The 23,196-nt window shown below is 33.5% G+C and overlaps 2 protein-coding genes and 1 long non-coding RNA gene across 3 annotated transcripts; 2 read left to right on the top strand and 1 right to left on the bottom strand.

Annotated features, from left to right (window-relative positions):
- Positions 1 to 10,781: 10,781 nt before the first annotated feature.
- LOC145116919 (DNA double-strand break repair protein) lies at positions 10,782 to 13,475 on the top strand. The gene is made up of 6 exons (XM_079053217.1): positions 10,782 to 10,971; positions 11,580 to 12,108; positions 12,199 to 12,344; positions 12,516 to 12,595; positions 12,687 to 12,780; positions 13,073 to 13,475. Exons 2-5 carry the CDS (start codon positions 11,591 to 11,593, stop codon positions 12,768 to 12,770), a joined length of 828 nt encoding a protein of 275 aa, XP_078909343.1. The 5' UTR covers positions 10,782 to 10,971; positions 11,580 to 11,590; the 3' UTR covers positions 12,771 to 12,780; positions 13,073 to 13,475.
- On the top strand, positions 12,768 to 21,220 carry LOC145116920 (uncharacterized). Its single transcript, XR_013712381.1, has 6 exons — positions 12,768 to 12,840; positions 13,635 to 13,956; positions 15,866 to 15,949; positions 18,255 to 18,356; positions 18,487 to 18,541; positions 20,606 to 21,220. It is a non-coding gene; the product is annotated as an uncharacterized LOC145116920 (long non-coding RNA).
- Positions 18,360 to 21,375, bottom strand: PLDEPSILON (phospholipase D alpha 4). The gene is made up of 4 exons (XM_079053216.1): positions 21,222 to 21,375; positions 20,603 to 21,154; positions 19,041 to 20,220; positions 18,360 to 18,958 (listed from the first exon to the last, which is right to left on the bottom strand). The coding sequence occupies exons 1-4, from the start codon at positions 21,306 to 21,308 to the stop codon at positions 18,522 to 18,524; spliced, it is 2,256 nt and encodes a 751-aa protein (XP_078909342.1). The 5' UTR covers positions 21,309 to 21,375; the 3' UTR covers positions 18,360 to 18,521.
- Positions 21,376 to 23,196: the final 1,821 nt, after the last annotated feature.

Here is a 23,196-nt window from a genome sequence, read left to right as displayed (position 1 = left end):
AGACAAAGTGATATTTAATGACTTTCTATTTGACTTATTTTAGTTTTTAAAAAATTAAATTACTGGATACAAAAATGAGAATGGAACTCAAAAAAATTAAGAAAATGACAAGGTTCCATAAATAAAAACAAGTAGCTTTTGTATTTCATAAATAAAAAAAATGTATTTAATATCTATATATATATATATATATATATATATATATATAATGCATATTGTATGTATTTTATATGTATAAAATTCATATTTTATGTATATACACGAAGATATATATATATATATATATATATATATATATATATATATATATATATATATATATATATATGTGTGTGTGTGTGTGTGTGTGTGTGTGTGTGTGTGTGAAAGAAAATACATTATATGGGTTTTGATACAAAATATAAGTTTGTTTCTCATAAAAACCGTAACGGAAGACTTAAAAAAAATGACAAGTTTATTTTTAAATTATAACAAAACCAAACCATCATGGATCCATTTATAGTGGTTGGAATGAAATAAAAACAACCAATTAAAAAGTTTTTGGAATGATAGCCTTTGAATCCTTTGAACCTACTTGGTTTTGGGGTGTTGATGAAGATAGCAAAAATCAAAGGTTATGATTTCTCTATGTGTATCCACCATCAAGAGTAAGACATTTGGAATGCTAGTTCCTACTTGTATTCTTGAGTGTCTTAAGCCTTTAAGTGCTTAAATCAAATAATCACTAAAGGAGACAACTCAATAAGGCTTCTAAACCACCAAACTAACTTCAAGAGAGAGAGAAAGAGAGAGAGAGAGAGAGAGAGAGAGAGGAGGGATGAGAAAGTTTCGGCTATATGCTTCATATTAAGAGAAAACGTGCAAGACTAAAACAACTAGCTAACTCATGCATAAGGCTTCCTTTTATACTCCCATGCAAGACATTCCTTTATATTAAAATAATATAAAGCAACTCTAGCCTTTTAAGAAGCATGGGGGACAAGGTATGGAGGTTGACAAGCAACCTCCATGCCCTTTAAAAAATATGGCTATACCTTTATTTATAAGAAAGATTATTCAATTTTATAAACTCAAAGTTTATAAACTATATACTTTGTCTTTAGGTAAAAGACAAAACAATCCAACTAGTCCAAAAGGTTGTGCATGACTTATTAATTCATACCATATGAAATAATAACTAGTTATACTCTCTTTTAAGCATTATTTTCACAAAAAGATAATTATTACCTAATTAAAATACAAGAATTGATATTATTTATTAATAATCATATTAATAATAAATATACAAAATGTGCCAACTTGATAAAGGTGCGACCCTATAGGATCATATATTATTAGCAATGTTACTCGATAATGATTCTTAGGCATATAGATTCAACAATCTACCACTTGCACAAGATTCATTACAGACTCATATAGACAGTAGCTGACGTCCAGCAACGGGCTATTTCCCCTAACAACATATTAAGGGTGCCATCTCATCAACAACCAATTCTAGGAGCTCTAAGCTACAGTTGTTACTAAAGGTGTGGTATCAATTATTCCTTTGTCTCAGACATCATGTTGAACATGAGATATGGATCACAATCAATCTCATTTAGTGTTCAACTTTGAGTAAGGCCTTAGATGTCTAACTCTCAATGAATAAGAGGGACAAATCCCATCTCGACTACATATACCCATCAATGTAGTTCATGTCATACCCAACGATGACCCTTATGATTGCCTTTTATGGAACAACGTTAAACCATGTCAAAGCACAACAATTCCTACACTTCAAGTCCTAAATATGTATCTCAGGTCTAAGAATACAAAGATACAAACTTGATCAAAACATCACTCTTGACTACGATCCATAAAGTGATTTTGATGCGGGTCAAGTCCAATACTTATTCACCCAATCAAGTACCTATGAAGTTGGTAGTAGGTCTTGTTATTCTCATTTCCATGAGAATCCACCAATCCACTCATATTAGTCTTACCTCATAGGTGCTTCCACAACTATGAACGACTATGGACATTTAGAATAACCTAGTTATTCAAGGATTTAAACAAGATAATATAGAACACAACAATTATTCAATGAAAGACTCATATCCAATATATCAATTCATTAAAATATATGTTGCTTGTATTATTCCAATATCCAAATACTAAATTTCAATCAAATACATCTATTTATGTCAACAAGGCCTTATAGCACCAACTTGACTTTCATGCTTTAGCTAATGAAGTAGCTTTGTTAAGTAGATTTGACAAACTTGATTTGTATAAACTTTGCGAATACAAACATTTTCAGTTTTATATATAATTCATATATAAAGAAAACTATTGAGAATGTATTAGATGCTTAAATATGACTTAGATACCAATACTTGCGTAATGGGATTACTCACAGTCATAATGAACCATACATTAAGCATATTTGTATGTGGTTCTCAAAACCACAATGTACTCTACCTCTGATGTGTAACTGTAATTAAAATCTACATGAAAACACTATCCATGTAACTTTCTCTTCATTCATAATGAGGATACGCCCGATTGTGACTAAGAGTCATCTCAATCTATTTAAAATTTTAGCACATGTGTAACAGCTTTAAACATAGCTTTATTTCAAATACTCCACAAATAGGAATATTTCTCCAATTCTCACAAGTACTTTAGAATGTTCCTATAAGTCACACAATGACTTGTTCTCGGATTATAGTGGTATCAATCGACATGATCTAAGCATACGACTTATTTGGCCTTCATGCATAGTCATGACATATATGATTAATCCAATTGCAGCAACATATGGAATATAATCATGTTATGTAGTTCAAAACATTTTCATTAGGATTTTGCTCAAAATCATGTCATGTGGTATTTGACAAGATAACTCTCTCAGAGTCCTTTATCTTAAGCTCTTTAAGATCCTTGAAATTAATGCAATTTTACTTAATCCTTTAAGTTACCATGATCTATCTATACAAATCTTTATTTCAGGTATTAGTATGTCAACCACATATAAGACTAGGAATGTTATTGCACTCCCAATAGCATTGTATAAAACACAAGATTCATCTTTATTTATAATCAAATCACATTATGTAATTATCTTATAAGAAAGAAGATTCTTACTTTGAGATGTTAGCTTAAATCTTGAGAAGATTTTCATTCATGTATGTTTTCTCCTTCGAAACTCACTTACTCTTTATAGTCAAACTATATCGAGGAAGATTAATCAAGCCCATACTCGATAATCATACATGAGTGCATCTCTATGTGTTTTATTAGTTTCTGATCAACTATTGAGCAGATTAAAAAGAAGTTGAAAATTTGCTAGTTCAAAACTATGATGCATTTAGTTTATGGTTCTTTAGCTCTTAAAGTTCCAAATTGCTCCCACTTAGAAAAAAAAACTTTCTAAGCACTTGTCTTATGGAATGACAATTAGTGGGATTAGTAGAAACTTCATCTTAAACAATCATTTAGGTTAGTCTACATAAATGCAATTATGCTAGAGTGGTTAAGCTCATTGTCTAACATAAGCTCCCTAACTCCATACCTTTTAGATAAGGATAAACCATTTCATCCTTAGTCCAATGAAAGTATTTAATCTACTTGTTTGGTTGGAAAATATATATGTTCAATATATATTTGTTGCAGTGAGCATAAATCCAAAATATTTATAAAGTAAATAGTTCTTTTAAAACATCATACAATAGACTGAAATGTCTATTTTTATCTTTTTCAAAAACTTGTACTATCGACATTCAGCTAGTGGCCAGATGACCCTATCCCACTAGAGAATATGAAGGCTACCTCGAACATCAAAAGAAAGATCCAAGTGACCAGGTGATCCTGCCACAAGAAACATACTAATGACGAGTGCGTGTTTTTTTCGGAATGAGTTGTGAATCAATTCCACAACTCCTAAGATGTTTCAAGAAGACTTGGTTCACAAAACTCATTTTCTTTATCACAAGGAAAGGTTAATGATGGTCTCATTAAGTTGTATATCAATCTTCACTGTGAAGAAATTTGAGCAAATCAAAGGTTTCAACAATAACGAATAAAAGTCTTCAGTGAAATTGACTATGTATCTATCACCAAATCTATTAATGGATTGAAAAGATTACATACATCACTTATGTATAATACTTTGTCAAGCCTTTTGTTCTTTAACTACTAATAGATAAAGACGCTTGTGAATCATCTTCCCATATAAATAGGATCCACATATATCAAATGAATCAAGCTCATTTGCCTTCAAAAATTCCATCCTTTTGAAGTTGGTATATGTGTTTCTTATTTATATAGTCATGATGATTATGACATATATAAGTTTGAATCAAATATCATTTGATAATTTAGGTGTTATGATCAGAACTATCAATTTAATGAAAGCTTATAGATTTACTTCATAATTAACATTATGAGAAAATATTCTTTAACATAGAATACAACGTTTCAGATCATGAATGTGAACATCCATTAAACGATAAGTAAATATAGATTTATTCATAAATTAACAACTATTACATGTCCCTATAAAATAGGCACACAACATCTATTGTTTAAATAAAGACTATAACATCACTTGTTATATCTTCAACACAAAATATCATTCGTTTGTAATCAGTTGATTATTTCTTCCAATCATCAGCACATAATATCAATTATTAGTGTCACCTGAAGTATAACATACTCAAGTGAATGATGGAAAAAGAAATAGTTTTATCATATAGATATCTGAAGTCTTGTCCAAGTCAGACTTCTTTAGCTCGATGAGATTAGAGAAGCAATTTCTCCTTTAGTGTTCAGTTTCTTCCACAATAGAAACAACACTAATCATTTGGTCCTTTCTTGATTTCTGGGTTTATGCTGTATTTCCCTTAACTGAACTATAAGTCTATTTGAGTACACAATCTCTTAGACTTCCTTTTATTTAATGCTTGAACAAACTTGAAGCACTTTCTAGTGTTCTGATTGAATATCTGCTTTACTTGATGATATATCTGATATTTTCATAATTATCCAAGACTTTCTGCAAGTTAAGGTTAATTACTCCAGTATGTTAGGAGACACATCAACATCATCATAATAATACTTCCATCAAAGTATCACGATCAGACAGACTGGCTTGCAGAGGTTATTCAGGCATGGGGTCTTTCAGTATATATAATTTCTATTTATCCTTAAGGTGGAACCTCAAGATATTATACAATTTATAGAAATTATAACCATCAAATATTACTGTCTCTTGAAACTCAACAAGAGAGGGGTTTTGTAGGGCATAAGAGTATTAACAGTTATTAGCAGAATTTAACAAAGTTTCATTTAATATTTTCAATATTTAGTCTTTAAAAAATTAACACATTTTATTGTTTCTTAAAACATTAATTTATTAAAGTGTAGGATCCAAGTAACGAAACAAGTAAATGGTTAGGTGACATTTATCCCATTAACTTTATCAAACTCGGTAGGTAGCGATTATCAATTGCATACGATATGTAACTCCTAGATTATGGGATCCTAAACAACTATTGCTTAACTTGGAATGTTTATCCCATCTATGCCTCAAACCTCTCATGCTTAGGTGACCTTTATCACACAAGATTCCGATCAAGTCATCTTACTTGAAACAACTTGTAGTATTGTAACTTTCCAGTGACAAGGTGACCCTTTAGAAACCAGAAACTACAAAACTACCCCGAACATCATAAGACAATCCTAATGACCAGGTGACCTTGTGACACTAAGACCATACAAATGATAACGAGTGTTTTTAAGAAGGACGGAAATGACTTGCATTTTAGAAAAGATTTTATAAATGTTCTACAATTATAGTTTATAAAAACATGGTCTCATGAATATTGCATGCATCAAACAATTCATGTACCCTTTTGTAAATTTCATATCACTTGTTATGAGTTTCTTTAGATGCCAAATAAAACTTCATTTTATTTTTCATTAGCCACGATCAATTATAAACTAAAATCCGGTATTTTAAAGTTTAGTCGTAGATCGGTTTTAAGAACCGGTAATAATCTTAATAAAACTTTATTTTATACTTAAAATTGGAGTTTTGGATGAGTTATAAAATCACTATTTTAAATCTCCTTTTAACAATAAAAATCTTATGACTTTATGAATTTATAGAATAAACTTCTTCTATTTTATAAACTCAATTTTATGCATCTTATGATAAAAATCATATTTTGATCAACCAAAACTTGGGTAATGATACTTATGTTTTAAATCTCATTTGGCATGCATAAAACATAATATCAACATTTTGCGTTATGTTTAAAACACCAATATCATATATTAAGTTTCGACGCAAAAAATAATCACTAATTTTATTATTTGTCGTTATAACGCTATAAACCGATCTTAAATCTTTTTAATAAAACACTTATTTATTATAAATACATGGAGTTTTTATATAATGTTTAAACACCTTTTAAACTATTTCAAATATTTTAAAGTTGGGTACTTATAAGTTTTACAATAAAACTATTTTCAACGAAAATCAATTTTTAACCTGTAAAAGTGTTTTTATAAATATCCATTTATAAACATATTATGTTATCTTTTAAATATTTTTTACCCAAACTCCAAGTGATATTATTTTATGATAAAATGTTATTTAACATGAAGGAAATGAGGTTTAAATATGGTCAAGGACCAAAAATTAGGGTTTCATGGCTGAAGGGAGTACGCCCCGCGTACCCCTTGGTACGCTTGGCGTACTCAAAGACCACCCACGACCATCTTACTCGGTACGCCCCGCGTACTAGATGGCCCTCCAAAACTCTCAAACTTCATTCGACCTTAACTCCTTCGTCCTAAGTCCGTTTCCAATGAACTTTATATCCACGGAAAGGTGACGAGAAGCTCTACGCTTCTAACAACTCATCCTTGCCTTAAAACTTCCCGAACGAGAACCCGAAATTCATAAAGGCCCGACTACCAGTTTATGATTATACCCTTGGGCTCCGAAACACCATCGAACACTCGGATCACTAAACTATAACAACCACATCCAAAAATGGCCAAATCACATCTTCCCCCAATGCCTTAAGCCCTAAGATAACTGATGATTAGTCCACAGCCCCGAATAATGAAGCAATCTGAAACCGAGTGTTACAAAATTCTAAAACCCTTTATGAATTTCGAAAATAGTAGAGTATTCCTAGGGTTCTTGATTTTCAATTGTTTGTTGCAATCAATAGAGAAAACTTAGATCCAATAGGTTGCATGTGAACTTAGGGTTAAGTTTTTCCGCCACATATTTTTTGTAACCTATAAAACCTATCAAAAATTACATAAAACTTGAGTTAACAAGATAACTGAATTCAGTAAAAAAAATGTAGCGCCATAGATAGATACAAGAGGAGTTACAAACTGTGTGTTTATTCAAAATTTGCAATGATATGAAAACTTAAGAATGACTTGGGTAACATTTAAAAAAATGGAGCCAACTTATGATATTGAGTTGAGCGCAAGGACCAGACTTGTAATATACTCTACCCATTATGACCAGAAGAACAAATTGTGCAGTTAAAAAGTAGCACCTTCAAAAATAATTCAAAATGGAGATTAGTCCTCCACATCACTTTTGTTCTTCATGCTCTCAACATATCCCTTTATACTTTCTTCATTTGTATCGAATAAAAATGTCATTCCTCTTATCTGTTAAATTCCCCAAATTCAATATATTATGTTAAATTCAAGAAACAACAACATACTTTTGTTGCTTTGTTTATTATATCATCATACTTTCATTTTTTAAACGGGCATAATTGTAATTTCTTGTTGTTTGCGACCATTATTTTAATATTATTTTTACTGTGAAATAACAATCCCTTATATATGCACTGAAAACCGAAACAACATATGTATCAGTTTATGTTTGATGAATTTATTTTTAATTTTTAAGAAAAACCTAAACTACATTGTTATTTTTGAATTTATCCCACCTTTTGGTTACTACAATGCATCAAATATCCTATGGCTAGTGGCATTTGTCATATCTGAAATTGTTTCTTAAATGATCATTTGTTCATGCCAAAAGGTTGGATATTTTTTAAACAGTTTTCACCAACAATACCATTTGTGTAAAAAATTCTGCCATAGGGATCATTTTTGTAACAGTTTCTCACAGGGACCATTTTACCTCTGTCACCAATAATATTTTGCGTTTCTAAAAATAACCTATCATTTTACCCCTACGACCTAATTATATATGTGTGTTGTGTTGTGTGTGTGTGTATATTTGTATTCAATGTTAAACAACTAATATAATCTTACTTTCATTTTTTCCCATAATAGTATCCTACTTTCAATTAAAACCATTTTTTCTTTTTTCCTTATTTTTTTATTTCTTGTAACTATTGTTAATGAAAATGGACTAAAGTTTGTTACTATTTGTAATTTTCCACATAATAACTTCATTTAACCTCAAACACAACACTATATATTTTTATGCAGTAAAATGATAATTATGTAATTATATGTAGTTTTGTGTAGTTAGGTTTCTTACTTAATTTATATCAATTTATTATAAGTTGGTTTTCATACAAGTATGTGATAACATTGTACTTTCATTTTTGACAAATTAATATATATATATATATATATATATATATATATATAAAAGAAGAACAATCCTTAGGAACAGTAAAGTTCCTAAGGTTTTGGCAAAATGGGTCCCCTGTTTATAGTTGTGGGTTTAATTCCGTCTCATCTGTGCTTGGTTTTTGCAGTGGGTCATTTTATGTCATTGTGTATATTGTTTGTGGACACGTGTTCTTCCACCATCGCCAGTTTCTAAACAGGGTTCCATATGTGGCTTCTTCCCTTTTTTTCTTTTGTATCTCCTTGCTTCATGTCAAATTCCACTGCCAATATAAACCACTAGAGATTGGATTGGTGTCGATCAGTCGGTGTACTCTCCCAACAAAAGCCCTGATCCTCTCAAATCCTTCCATCAAAGCCGACTGCTCCACCGCTTCTCACCGACTCTCCTTCGTCTATCTCTCACCGGCTTCTTCTTTTCTAGAATGTACTCCATCGGGTCTTCGCAAAATAATCGACTCTCTCCTCTTCTACCATCTCGTTGCTCTCCACCGCCTTTTCTTCATTCGATGTCTCCAAAGCACATACCGACCCTCTATGTTCTCTCCCTGTTATTTTCTTCCGATAATCTGGAACAAGTTCCAGGGGCGCTGCTTTAAGGAAATCAAGCGGTTTCGAGATGAACTCATCGGGTATATTCAACGAGTTGTTACGATCGATTGTGATGCATCTCACTCCTTTCTCCGTTCCGCATCGCCCCCTTCTCCAACACTCATTTTTCTTTTTCCCTACTCTGCACCGCCGTACCTAAGTAGCACCTCCACTCTCCACCATTGTTTCGCCTGTAAATCCGTTCCACCGTTGTAGGAGAAATCATACATTTTGTGTATTTTTTGTCTCTGTATTACAAAGCAAAGAGGAAACGTTGGATCCTACTTCAAACTCATCAGGTTAATGTTCAATTCCATCCGGGTTTTCTTGAAATTGCAAAATTCGACTTTAAGTTCTCTCATTTTTGTGGGTTATGCAGTGTCTCGCGATTTGAAGTCTCGATTTCTCCCATGAGGTTTGGTTATGTGTTTTATTTTCTTAATTATTGTATTTGAGTTTTTTCGGGTTTGTTGTTTCACTTCTTTGCTTTGTTTGTTTCTGCTGAGAAAAAGGTGGAATAAGATAGGGATAAACAACATATGGTATTGATATAGAGTATAAGACATCGTTTCTTTCAAGGGTGTAAAAGTTCTTTCAATGGAAGTATTATCTGTAGTCCCCTGCTATTTTCAGATTCCCACCATCAAAATTATTTTCTAGTTCTCAACTCTCTTCGCTTATGTTTGATGTTAGAATAACTTTTTAGACACATCATTCAGGTTGAGGGTAAATTTGTAAAAATGATTTATTCTGTTTACAATGTGTCAAAAAGAGACCCATATCAGATCACCAGATCAACTGGTGTTCCCGTTAAGTAAAAAATGTTTTATCAAACTCAATTTCCATTTATAGGTGTTAGTGATTGTATATATTTTTAATGGATATTTTTGCTTTAATGAATTTAGGTTGGTGAACATAGTTTTGAACAAAGTTTGTCAATATCACTTGAAACCAATTTCATTTTTGAGGTTTCAGGCGTGATCATGCCAAAGCATTGTGGTGGTTCTCAAAGGTTGTAGACAAAGGTACACCTAGGTCTATGGAGCTTCTTGGTGAGATCTATGCAGGAGGTGCTGTGGTTAAACAAAACTACACAAAAGCTTTTAAATGGCTCACGTTAGCATCGAAACAGAAACTTTATTCAACATACAATGGAATGGGCTACTTTTATATATATATATATATATATATATATATATATATATATATATATATTAAATAATCAATACAAAAAGTAAAAAAAAAATACAAAATGTTTTAAAAAAATCTTAAATCTTATTAATAATTTAAATATTTTATAAATATTTTACCCATAATTCCCACCAATTATAATCTAATATAACAAATAAAAGCTATAACTTACCCGTTAGTTTTGTCACACGCATTTAATCTGCTAGCAAAGTGTTAAGCCGTTGAATATTAATGACTCAGGTAAAAGACTTTAATGGTTCGATTACCAACCACTGGGAGTGGCAATCCTAACCTGAAACTGCCAACTCAACCCAATAAATGAGAGATTGGTTGAATCCATTTAATTAAATTGGTAAACCCGTATACACCGTCATTAGCCCAATACACAACAAAACGATATCGTTCGGAATCATAACAAAGGTTCCATAATTCCGTTACCCTATTGGGATTGGGGACGTTCCCTCATGAACCACACTCAGGTGTCCAGGTTTCTCCTTAACAAGCGAAGAACGTGAACAATATTTGCAGAACTTAATCGTTATCCTTCATATAATCAAGGTTTGGTTACGTAATTTTATCCATCTGGTTAACGTACTTTGTTTCTACATAATAATCCCCCCAATTTTACCAAAATATGTGTTGTTTTTGTTTAATACTAGGGTTTTAATCAAATTGTTTTTGCAGTTTTTTGTCCCGTCAATGTTTTGTTGCTCATAGTTTCGAAGAAAATTGTATTCGTGTACTGTTAATGGAACTTTTGCGGAGATGAAGGTGTTTGTTCTTTTGTCTAGGTTGATTTTAAACGAACGTTTTCATTGCTTTGCCTTTGTAGGAGCAACGAAGGTGCACTGTAGTTATAGATGGACTTGCTTCTGTTTTTGTTCAATTGGTTTGCAAAAACAGATAATGAATTTTATTTATAAGTCGAAGTACATCTTGGTAGGTAATGAACAATTGAACATAACAAACAATCTGTAACGATGAATTAATGGCAAGTGAGACTGGAAGAGTAGTCCTTAAGAACACAATTGAGGCATTCAAACAGGGGTTGTGTCTTACTACATTAGTGAGAAATCACATCATCTTTGTACACTTGTAGCTTTAAGAATGACATGTTTTGTGTAGTTGCCATTCTACTTGATCATATGTTTTTATACTTCCATTAGGGCCATCTTAAATGTCAGGGAGAAAGCGTTATCCTCGTGGGCCCTATGACAACCGGCATGGGCATCTCCGAGGAGTGGCTCCATCACGGGGCCCTATGCCACGTCATCCTGCCATGTTGGCGGAGGAACTTGAAATGCAACATCATGAAATCCGCAGACTTTTGGGTGAAAATAGGCGCTTAGCTGAGGATCGAATTGCTCTGCAACAAGAGTTGGGTGATGCCAGAGAGGAACTTAGGCGAATGAATATTGCAATTTCTGATATTCAAGAAGATAATGAAATATACTCAAAACAGCTTATTGAAAACAATTTGAAACTAGAAGCTGATTTACTTGCCACTGAACCTATAAAAAACGAGGCTTCACAACTCCATGTGGAAATTGAGAGGCTCAATTCATTAAGGCATGATTTATCTGGGCAAGTTCAGATTCTCAAGAAAGACCTTGCAAAATTTCAAGGAGATAACAAGCATCTTCCGGGTTTAAGAGCAGAGCATGAAGGACTTCACAATGAGCTTATGCATGCTAGGTTTTCAACTTTTTGATCCCCTCTTATCTTTGAAGATTAATTGCTAAATGGATAGAGTTTCTTGAGCTAAAGTTGTTGCATATTCTGTAGAGCTGCTATTGATTATGAGAAGAAAGGAAGTATAGAGATGATGGAACAAAGACAAGCTATGGAGAAGAATTTGGTTTCCATGGCGCGTGAAGTTGAAAAGCTTCGTGCAGAACTTACAAATACTGATGTTGGATCATGGGGTGCTGGTATTTACCATTATACCATTATCTTCATATTTGGCTAAATCTACATCCTTCTTTTTCTAACTTTTTAGCAGCCTACTTTAAAGTTTAAACCATAGCCAATACCCATTTAACTTCTTGTTTTTCCTACTTTCTACTTTTTGAATATGGATTTTTTGATACATGATTATTTAGGTGGGTCATATGGGATGAAATTTGGCAGTTCAGATGGTCATTTTCCTCCTCCTTATGGGGATGGATATGGGGTTCACCTGGTATTGCTTACAATATTGCTCAAAATTACACTTATGCCACTCGTAAATTTACTTGAAATTTCTGGATTGAAGTGTCTCCATTGTTCCTCAGGGTGCTGGGGACAAGGGTCCGTTGTATGGCTCAAGTTCTGCTTCAAGGGCTGGGCTTGAGAAATCTCGCATGACACGTCATTGAAATGTGGATGGTTTGTGTTCCAGTTTGAAGAAAGACATATTTTCTTCTACATTAATATGGGTCCTCCTAGGTTTGCATTTAAATAAGTAATCCTTTGATTTGCACTCATTAGCTATATTATGGACTATGGAGACGAAGATCCTCATGTTACACAATTTAGACGTAGTGTTAAATCACCACAATTTGGATTTTTAACCATTAATTGTAATGTTTACAACATACTGTTTCGTTTTTCTTGCTTCTTTATTTATTAAGACCACATACTCATTAACTTATATATGACCACATCCATAAAGCAACAGAATGCTTCATCACTTCAGATTGGCATATAGAAAGACAATTGGAGGATTCTATGGACGCAAAACCTGTAGGTGTATTACTACGTTGGGGAGTATAGTATCATAGATGGTAAAGCTTAGATGTCTAGTTCTTGATCAAGTGATCATAGCAGCTTGCTGTATGACTTCATATATGCGTCTCAAAATCTTTGTGTCCCTATACAATGCTCTCTCAAGATCTGTTGAGGGCAGTGGTATAGAGGGAAGATGGAACTAGCTACAGAAGGTCAGAAACATTTGGCACACAGTTGCTTGAGGATTTGGATGACTTGGAGCTCTTACAGATTATCACTGATGTTGTATTTTTGTAAATTCAGACATTGGATATATTTATATCAAATCCTAGAAAGTATTTCTCTTAAAAGAATTGGCGATTTTGGTCTTTCTGACAGATCCAGTATTATCTAGAAATAGCTGTTGTAGGATTTATAGTATGGTAGGCGTATCTGGGATTTTGTTAGCCAGCAGTATTATAGTACTAGGTTTTTGACCTTTGTTGGTTTATCCTACAAATTGTTTGTACCAGTTTGCAATGGAGAAACTGATAACCAGTTTATGAGGAAAGATTTTGGAAAAGTGAAGAGGAAAATCAGAGAGGGTCCATAACATTTTGAAGATTGTTTATGAAGAGTTTGATTTCTCCTGTTGATTTGCTGCAGCACTTTGGGCAACCATTATGTAGTTTCGTGTATCTTGTTTTGGTGCGACTTTTGCTGTTTCATTTCTTCATCTAATAATGCTGTGATATAGCCACGAAGACCAGCTGTTCATTTTGCATTGTTGGCTAGCTTGAAGGAAGGTTGACATGGCGTTTGATGTGGGGCTGAGTTCACATATGGACTTTAATGGTAGGCATGTTTTCTGACTCAGTTTGTGGGTAAAATTGGTTCTTCATCATGTGAAAATATATCTTGAGCTACACCTAGTTATTAAACTTTTACACTAGGTGTTTGTTCCTAGATCCTTAGCTATGTGCCTATGTGTCTCTTTACAAAGATAATATGAATCTTTTAGGGTAGATTTTGTTATATACTTCCTTTTTGGTTTCATATTGATAGAAATGTTTAACTTTTTATTATCCAACTTCATTTTTCTCTATCCAATATCCATACCGCTTCACCTCTCTAGTTGTTGGGGTTTCTCAAAGAGAGCGGCGCTGGAGATGCAATTTTACATCCAGTTGCAAATGCTTTTGGGTTCCACATGTCAGTTTATTATAAGAAGAACAAAATTGGGATTGTCACTGAAGTTATTTCTAAGAATGAATATAAGGTATCCTTTTCACCTTTGAGCAGTTGCCAGGCACAATGGACCAAATACATGACCGGTTTTCATTTTAAGGAAACTTAAAAACTTAACTATTTGTGCATGAGTATGAGACACTAGAGTTTGTGATACCTTCGAGCAATTACCATAAAGACCAGGTATAGTGGACCTAATAAGTTTATAGGCCAGTATGGTTATGTCTTTTGTTCGCATTATTTGTAACAAATATGAAGTTTAAAGGAAGAACTTCAGTTGGCCATTAAACTATGGGAGTGAGTGGTGGAGGCAAGGTTGCAACGTGAAACGACTATATCTGAAAATCAATTTAGCTTTATGCTAGGAAGGTCGACGATTGGGGCGATCCACCTCCTCTGACGCCTTATGAAGAAACATAAAGAAAGAAATAGGGATCTCCATCGGCATGGAGAAGGTGTATGATAGCGTACCATGTGAGACGATTTGGAGGACCCTGGAACTAGAAGGGTTCCAGGGAGTTGGTTACACAAAGACTTTCCCTGTGGAAATTGGTACATTAAGGATCTACTCTCAGCCCGCAATCTTTGCTTTGATTATGGGTCAAGTTTCTCCTGAGATACATAGGAAGGGGTCTCAATGGCATATGCTTTTTTTCGCTGACAATGTTTTGGTGGTAGAAACTAGGATCGAGTTGAATGCTAGGTTATATACTTGGGGCCGACGATGTTGGACGAAAAGGGGTTTACAAATCAGCTCAGGTAAGATAAGATGGAATATCATATCTATGGCGTGAATTCAATGTGGAGCAAAATGATGAAGGCGTAGAAGTATGTATTGGTGAGCAAGTTCTACATCCAAAAGATAGTTTTTGTGTTGGGGTGTATTGATCTATAAGGAAAGGGGTGTTGAGGATCATGTTGCCATTTGCATGAAGGCAAGATGGTTAAAGTGGAGGTCGGCCACAAGAGTTTTGTGTGAGAAGAAGGTCCTTTTGAAATTGAAGAGAAAATTCTACAGGGTGGGCAGTATGTTTGTTGTATGGATCAAAATGTTGGTCAATCAAGGAGGAGCATCGAGCATGAAAGTCGTGGAAATGAGGATGTTGCGGTGGATATTTGGTAGAACATTGTTGGACAAAATACCCAACATGAAAAAATCAGATATTTGGCGTTGATCACCAAAAAATTGAGGGACATAAGATTGTCGTGGCTCATGGATGTCCAAAGGAGATAACTGACAACTGCAGTTAGGAGGGTGGAGACGGTTATAGTTGGTGGGTGCAAGGAGGAGAGGAAGCCTGAGAAGGAAGTGGGAAGATATCTTGTCCTTTTTTATATTTAGCTTTATTGCTAGTATTTGCTTTATCCCCTCCCCCTCCGTGTTTTTATTCACCATTATGGGCTCGTGTTTCATATGCGGGAGGTTATCTATGGAAGTAGTCTCTGTTGTTAAGTATTGTGATAAGGAGGGACTATTCTACCTCATAATATTTGTTCTTTTTATGTTGTTTTGCAGAAGGACTTGGTTCTGGATGTTGGAAATACGTTTCTTAATGGTTTTGGAAGAATGGATATGATTGTATTTCAAGTACCGAAACAGGTAAAGTCCTAAATCTTGGCTAATACAATTAACTAAAGAAACTTTAAGGAGAAAGTTAAATTCACACCAAAATTTCAACTTCATCTGTTACACCATTGCTTGGGGGTAGATTCTGATGATTTTCACTTCCTTTTTTTGCCCTTAATCTCCCAGAATTGGTCATAACATTAAAACCAGGGGTTTCTTATGTTTTCACGTCCCAAGGTCCCATCATCAGAACCTGAATGCTGTATTTTAAATATTAAAGTAGATATATGATCATAGCGAATCTTAAAAGATTGTGAATTGGCAGTTAATGGTGTGCTTCTTTGGTCAAATGAGTTCATGGTTTCATGTTTCATTCTTCCTTCTGTGTATTTGGCATGTTAAATCAGTTTTGTATTCTGTGATATAATTTTGATTTTTTGTAGCACGTAATTGGCAAAGTAATTAAAATGATAATAATCAGACTTTGATTATTTTCATAATTGAGCAAAAAAAATATTTATCTAATTGTACTATCATTATTATGTTGTTTCTCAAGTACTTTGTAATCAAATTACTTTGACAAAATTTCTCAATAAATTACTAAATTTTAATCAAGTCACAAGGAAGTTTTGTTTTGTATTTTTTTCTTTTTTCAAAATTATATTTAAAAGCTCACTGGAAAAATCAAGTCACAAGGAAATTCTGGAAAAAATTAATTATCTAATTATACTTTTATCATCAATTTTAAAAATTCTCTCATAAAGATTATGTTTCTCATGTAAATAACTGAAGATATCAGGTAGATTGTGAACACTTACCATACTGTTCTCCAGTTGATAGTTCTTGTATGATCCAAAATTCTGATGAAGTGATATATTTCAGATTGGCATGATGCAATCATGTGTTAGAACATCCATCTAAGTAATCCAGCGATTTTGTCTGCTCCAATCCTGCATCGACATTCAACAATTTGAATGTCTTCATGTGCATTTGGCAAATTGGTAAGTCAAAATTTCCTCTACATTGTTTGCTACATCTTCAGGGCAAACTATAGGAAGGCCCTACGTGTTTTGGATAAGTTATTGAACACGCCCTTAGGTGAAAAAGCCAATCTCAAAAAATTTTGACCATCTAATTTTTTTGGTCCAAACAGCTGTTTTTTAAGCTTTGCCGGTTATTATTGATGACGTGGACAGTGAGTTGGACATAAATGATGATGTGGAAGCTGAATAACGAGTCATTGTCCGTCTTGACATTTGCACGATTCATTAACACGTGGGGTGGGGACCATAATAATATTAGTGATTTAAATTTAGATTTTCTTTTTAAAGAAAAAGTAACTTTGTTGGATTCTAATTATTTAATTATAGAAGAATTCTCTTTTTTATGTTTGAGCACTACAAAAACCGTAATCAGGGATATTTATGTCATTTTTCAAGATTTTGTGTATGTGACCTCCAAGCAAAAGTTTATCTTTATTCCATTCGAGTCATTGAACTTTTAGTTGTACATCCTAAGTCATGAAATAGTGATCAACAAGAATGGTTTCGAGTGTGTCTTTTCAGCAACAAATTAATTATTGTTGGAAAAATTTGTTGTCATTTAATGAGCTTAACCCATACTAAATAAACCCAACAGTAACAATAATTTTGATGCTAATTTCTAAAACACAAGTAGTAATCGAAACCTCTTGGCGTGGATCACCATTGTCTTAAACATTTATGGATAATAATATACTACAAGGGCACTTAAGTATGCAAAAATCTAAAAAATGTTACCTTTATTTGGACTAATTAGCTATTTTAACCAAGTGCATTTGGAATATTCGGTTGCTTTTTCCTACAACTTATGGAGACAATGCTCCTCTTGTGTGGCATGATTGAGTTCTAGTGTTAAATTACCATAATTTGGATTTTTAAGGCTTTATTTCATTGTTGACAGCACACAACTTTGTTTTTCTTGCATGTTTATTTGGTTAAGACTACATATTCTTTCCTTAAAAGCTTACTTGAACAAAATGCTTCATCACTATTATCTTATCTGTTGGTGGATTGGAGTTGGCATACAGAAAACCAGTTGGAGGATTCTGTTGACACAAAACCTGTATATTAGCTCTTATAGTTGCAGCCTCTAAATTCTAAAGAATAGTGTATGTTGAGTTGGGAAGTATAGTATCATAGGTGATAAAACTTAGAAGTCTAGCTCTTGATAACACGATCCTATTCAAAATAGTATCATAGAGATTTTTGATCTAATTAATGCAATGTTTATTAACTATTAAGTATTTTGTTCGAAACTATGCCTGATGATATTTGTTATTTTTTCTGTTGTTTTGCAGACGGACTTGGTTCTTTTTCAAATATATATTAAAAAACTTGCTCTACAACTAAAACTATTTGAAGATTGTCTCAGTTTTTCTCACGCTGCTATCATTAAAGAGGCATGTCCAATTTCCTCTCTTTTATTCATCAATTTTCAAGTTCTATCATAAGATCAGATTTCTCACGTATATACATGTGTTCCTCTGTTGAGGCCTGATTAGAAACAATCTTCTGATGCTATATGTACAGAATCTATTAAAACATGAGGTGAAGGGCGTTTTCGTCTACGTCGTAAATATTGGAGGTAAAACTTTCGATCTTCTCCCTTTTACTTGTGCTTTTGTGTCAGGAAAGCAGCCACCAGAATCCACATAATCCTCAACCTCACCCTCACGTGTTATACTCACTGGGTAACTAATTAGATGAGCACCCTCCATATCTATAACCTCATCCCCTGAATAAATCTCCCACATTTGCTCCCCAAACAAACGCATCATCACCACACATTCCAAACTTTCAGGATCCTGAAAAACTTGTTGAACTCTTCCCGTATGCTCATACCACAATGACATTCGGTAACCATGAACATCTCTTTTATCTGTCTTCTCAACATTCTCATCTTTTGATTGATAGCATCCTACTGCAATCTCCGTGTCTCGTGTCCCATCCATGGATCGTTGGTTTATATTTGCAGATCCTATCAACATGTAACTATCATCCACTAAAATAAAACAACAAACGATTCTCATTAGCTTTATGACTATGAATCGATGAAAAGTATTGATAAAATTAAGGTTACCTACCTATCATGAGTTTTGAATGTACATAAACCATGAACCTCCTATGTTTTTGAGCATTCCAATATTGTGTCCCATGATGCGGAGAATAATGTGGGACATACTCTCCTTCCTTTTCCACTTCCCTATTACCAAGACAAAAGAAATTCAAGTAATCTTTCGGATGATACCCCTCACCACTATCCCTAATCGCATCCCCAATCAAACCATACATCATCTTCATAGTCTCCCTTGTCCAATACAATATGTCTTGCACCGGTTCACTCTCTGGTACACCTTCCGGCCACATAGGTATCAAAATATACACTGCAAACCTCTCTTTCGCTTTAATCTTGCTCACCACCTTAAGTGCAATCTCAATCGGAATCAAATTCCTACACCCCGAATGTCGATCTTTCTCTTTCTCCCATAAATCACATCCCCCAATGAAATATTGATTCTCGATGTATATAAACCTCTCTGCTCGCCTAATCGCCTCTACATACGCGTCGTGTATGCTTTGTTCGATTGTAAAATTCTTCGTCACGTGGCAAACTGACACGTGGTCGATCGATCTAAACACTTGAACATTCCAATTCCTTTCGGTTATGGTAACCGACTCACGTCCCAAATCGGTTATTTTGTTAACCGGGACTAACAACGAAGGATCAAATTGTTTCACCCAACGTTGCTCGAAATTACGCATTATGTCCCATGCAGCTTCACCGATAATACACGCGTGTGCATCATGCCATGGCTCTCGTGGGCCCCCTCGGTCAACCTGTGCTCCGGATATACTCGTTTGATAGAAATCCGTATTTGATTTTTGAAAAATCGAATGTTTTTCGGTATCGTATCGGCCATCGCAAAGATCGATTCCGCCTATAAAACTAGTTATTTCTCGTTTGCTTGAAGATGAGTGCCCACGCTTGTCCATTGTTATGGTTTTTTGATGATGTGTGAATAATGTTGGGAAGTTGTGGGCTAACCTAGGGCACAATTTGCATACCACTTTCGTGTTTTTGAAATAGGCGAAAGCGTCTTCGTCGTGGGTCCCCATTACTCCTTTGTTTTTTATAAATGGTAATGAAGTTTCGTCATCCCAAATCATGATCCTTACAGATACACCTTCATCTGCTTTTCTCTTCAATATTTCACCTAATGATACTCCTTTTGCGTGTGGGATTTCCGTTTCGGAATCCCTAACCTGCATGATATATAAATTTTCAATCTTTTTGTTAAAGGAAAATTGTCGGGAATAGCAACATATTTTCCGCAATGTACTTTATTTTTTACCTATAATAGCAACATACTATATTATTATACCCATAATAGCTAAGTATTTACATTGCTACCAGTATGAGCAATGTACTTCATCTGTTACATATTACTCGTCATAAAGAAATTCAAGTATGTTGCTATTATGTGTAAGGAATTGTAAATACGTTGCTATTATGTGTAAAAAAATAAGTACGCTTATTATTGGTAAAAAATGTTAGTACGTTGCTATAATGATAAAAATAAAGTACATTGCCTATATTGGTAAAAAAAAAAAAGTAAAGTTTGTTGCAATTTTTTCTTTTGTTTACCAGAATCATCTTAGGATTGAAAGACCACCCGGCGATATAAATCAAATATTTTGCATTTTCAATGGCTACAAAAACATCCTCCCAGAGTTTTCTTGGGGACCCACATGGCGGTTTGAAAGTAGGATGATGATGAGAGTCTTGATAAAGGGTAACACCACATTTACCCCTTAGTGGAAATGTAGCATCTTTTACACCATGAAATACATTTTTATCGATTATTTTTCGCCAATTTGGTTCAAGATTCGCGGGTTTGAACCATAACATGAGTCTAAGTTCTAATTCCGGATTTGGCTTCCCGTTTTCCATGCAAACTGGAAACAAACCATCGATCAAGCTCGACTCTTGTAACAGTTGATCGGCTTGAATGTTGACTTTTCCAAGAATTGAGCATTTTGTCTTGAGGGTGATTGTGATTGTTGTGTTTATCGAATGAGCACAAAGAACACGTATTGTTTGGTTCCAAATTCGACTACTTTCGTGACTTGTCGATGCTATCTTTTTATGATTTATCTTGATGGTAACGTATGTCGGTTTTCCAGCTGGGTTTATGCACTGTAAAAAAAAGAGGCAAAGTTAAAAAAAAAGTAATAATAATAAAAGGATAACAATTTATTCGTACATTAAGTAGAAATGGTGGTGAATAAGGTGTGGCATGAAAGATGGTGGCTTCGAGTGTCCCATGAAGGAATTTTGGTTTTCCCTCCATTGAGTTGTTGCTGAATTGGTTTATAATGAAATTGATCTTTATAGAAAATTGTTAAGTGGATATGTTATGTTATAAAAATAAAAGATATGAAAGAAATTTGGAAAGCAATGATGAATTTTGAGTGGATATGCAGTTTTGGAAAACTTGTGGAAGTCTGTAGTTTAAATCTTAGAGGCAACCTTCATGCCTAATAGCTTAGCTTTCCCTTCAAGTTCAGGGTCTTAGACTTTTTACTTATTAGTTATAATCACACCAATAGGACACAACACAAGTGTGAACATGCGAAATATACGAAAAAAAAAATAGTTGGATTTTCGGTTTATATATAGTACATAAAATAAAGACATGATCTGAACCAAATAAAATTACAACCAAAAGTTGGATAAAAACAAAAATAATTTCAACGGAAATCATTTTTTATTAAATAAACATGATCTATCATTCTTTTCTATTCAAATAAAAATTATTAAAAGTATTTTTTTTCAAAACAACTAACTTTATTTATTAAAGATTTAAAAATAATAGATAAACATAAAAATATTTAACATTCATCAACATACTTAATAAAAAAGATAATTCAAGTATTAGATTAGAAGGTGCAAAGTACATAATATTCAAAACTGTTAAATTTTTTTGATGTGCTCGATCATATCAGTTTTTAGAGCGGTGCGAGTTTTTCTTTCATAAAGTTGTTTCCCTATTGGTTATATAAGTGAATAGGCTTGCAATTCATTTAGTAGAATATTCAAAATATTGTTCATCATCTTGAGTAGAGCTGCTTCGTTGTTACCGTTGTTTTGCAGGCATGTCATTTAGAAATCCGGTTGGATCATAATAGTGAATGTATGTTGTCTCGTTCATCATCAGTGATTATATTATGGACGATGATACACATAATCATAATTTTCCCATAATATCCTTGTCGCACATAAGACATGGCCGTTGAAGAAATGCAAAATGAGCATGTAAAACTCCAAATACTCATCCAAAATCTCTGGCAAACTCTTAACGTTTAGTAAACAACTTCTATTTTTGGATTTATGGAGTTGTTATTGACTTGACAAAAACAGTCCATGAAGGATAAATGTCATCAATTAGATAATGTCATATTACTTTTTCGACCATTCACAAAGTAACACACATTTGGTGCTCGGTTAAACCAATAGATCACCAAAAATAGGAGATCGATGGACTATATTAATATTATTGCACGGACATTATGTTCTGAAGAATGTGTGCCATATCCATAAGCCATAAGGTGCAATGGCTTCCAAGATGATTGTTTTTTTTGCAACATCTACTTGCATATTGCCCGACCCAAGCAGTGGGACAATTTTTTCATTCCCAATGCATGCAGTCAATACGAATACTATACCTGAAAATCCATATTCTTCTCCTAACATAGAGTAGTCTTGCCAAATCATATTGATTTGGTCTTTTAAGGTACTCTTTACAAAGCATGAATGACATCTTCCTGTTAGGCATCAATCCATTTTTTGTCATTTTCGCTATGTAGAGTATAACAACCTCTTATTTGATTTTCGTTCATCGTATCGTATAGTTCCTTTATTTTTGCCCACGGTGATACTTTTTTTTAAATGTTTTTTTCCATGAATATTATTTTTACTAGCAATACACCTGATATTAAAACGATATCTTTAGCAACATCTCATTTATTGCTATTTCAATGTTTTATGAGGGTTGAAGATTTTCATAAACTTGATTTGGATTTAAAAAAAAAAACTAAGAGTTTTCATAATATTTGGTATTTAGATAATCTTGAGAGCCACAAGATTAAAATAAAACTTATTTGGCAGCGAAGGATCAATGACAGAAAATACGAAATCGAAATGGGAAATCAGAATTGGATATGAAAGTATGTCAATAT

This window comes from Lactuca virosa, chromosome 5 (genome assembly GCF_052849685.1).
Source record: "Lactuca virosa cultivar CGN04683 chromosome 5, Lactuca_virosa_CGN04683_v6, whole genome shotgun sequence".
Classification (NCBI taxonomy): Eukaryota; Viridiplantae; Streptophyta; class Magnoliopsida; order Asterales; family Asteraceae; genus Lactuca; species Lactuca virosa.
This window is presented reverse-complemented; position numbering and strand designations above follow the sequence as displayed.

Coding starts and splice junctions, on each gene's coding strand:
- LOC145116919 (XM_079053217.1), top strand. CDS start 11,591: ATGTCAGGGAGAAAGCGTTATCCTCGTGGGCCCTATGACAACCGGCAT. Junction 12,109..12,198: donor AATGAGCTTATGCATGCTAG/GTTTTCAACTTT, acceptor CATATTCTGTAG/AGCTGCTATTGATTATGAGA. Junction 12,596..12,686: donor ATGGATATGGGGTTCACCTG/GTATTGCTTACA, acceptor ATTGTTCCTCAG/GGTGCTGGGGACAAGGGTCC.
- PLDEPSILON (XM_079053216.1), bottom strand. CDS start 21,308: ATGGAGGGAAAACCAAAATTCCTTCATGGGACACTCGAAGCCACCATC. Junction 21,155..21,221: donor CACCACCATTTCTACTTAAT/GTACGAATAAAT, acceptor TTTTTTTTACAG/TGCATAAACCCAGCTGGAAA. Junction 18,959..19,040: donor ACATTCAAAACTCATGATAG/GTAGGTAACCTT, acceptor GTTTTATTTTAG/TGGATGATAGTTACATGTTG.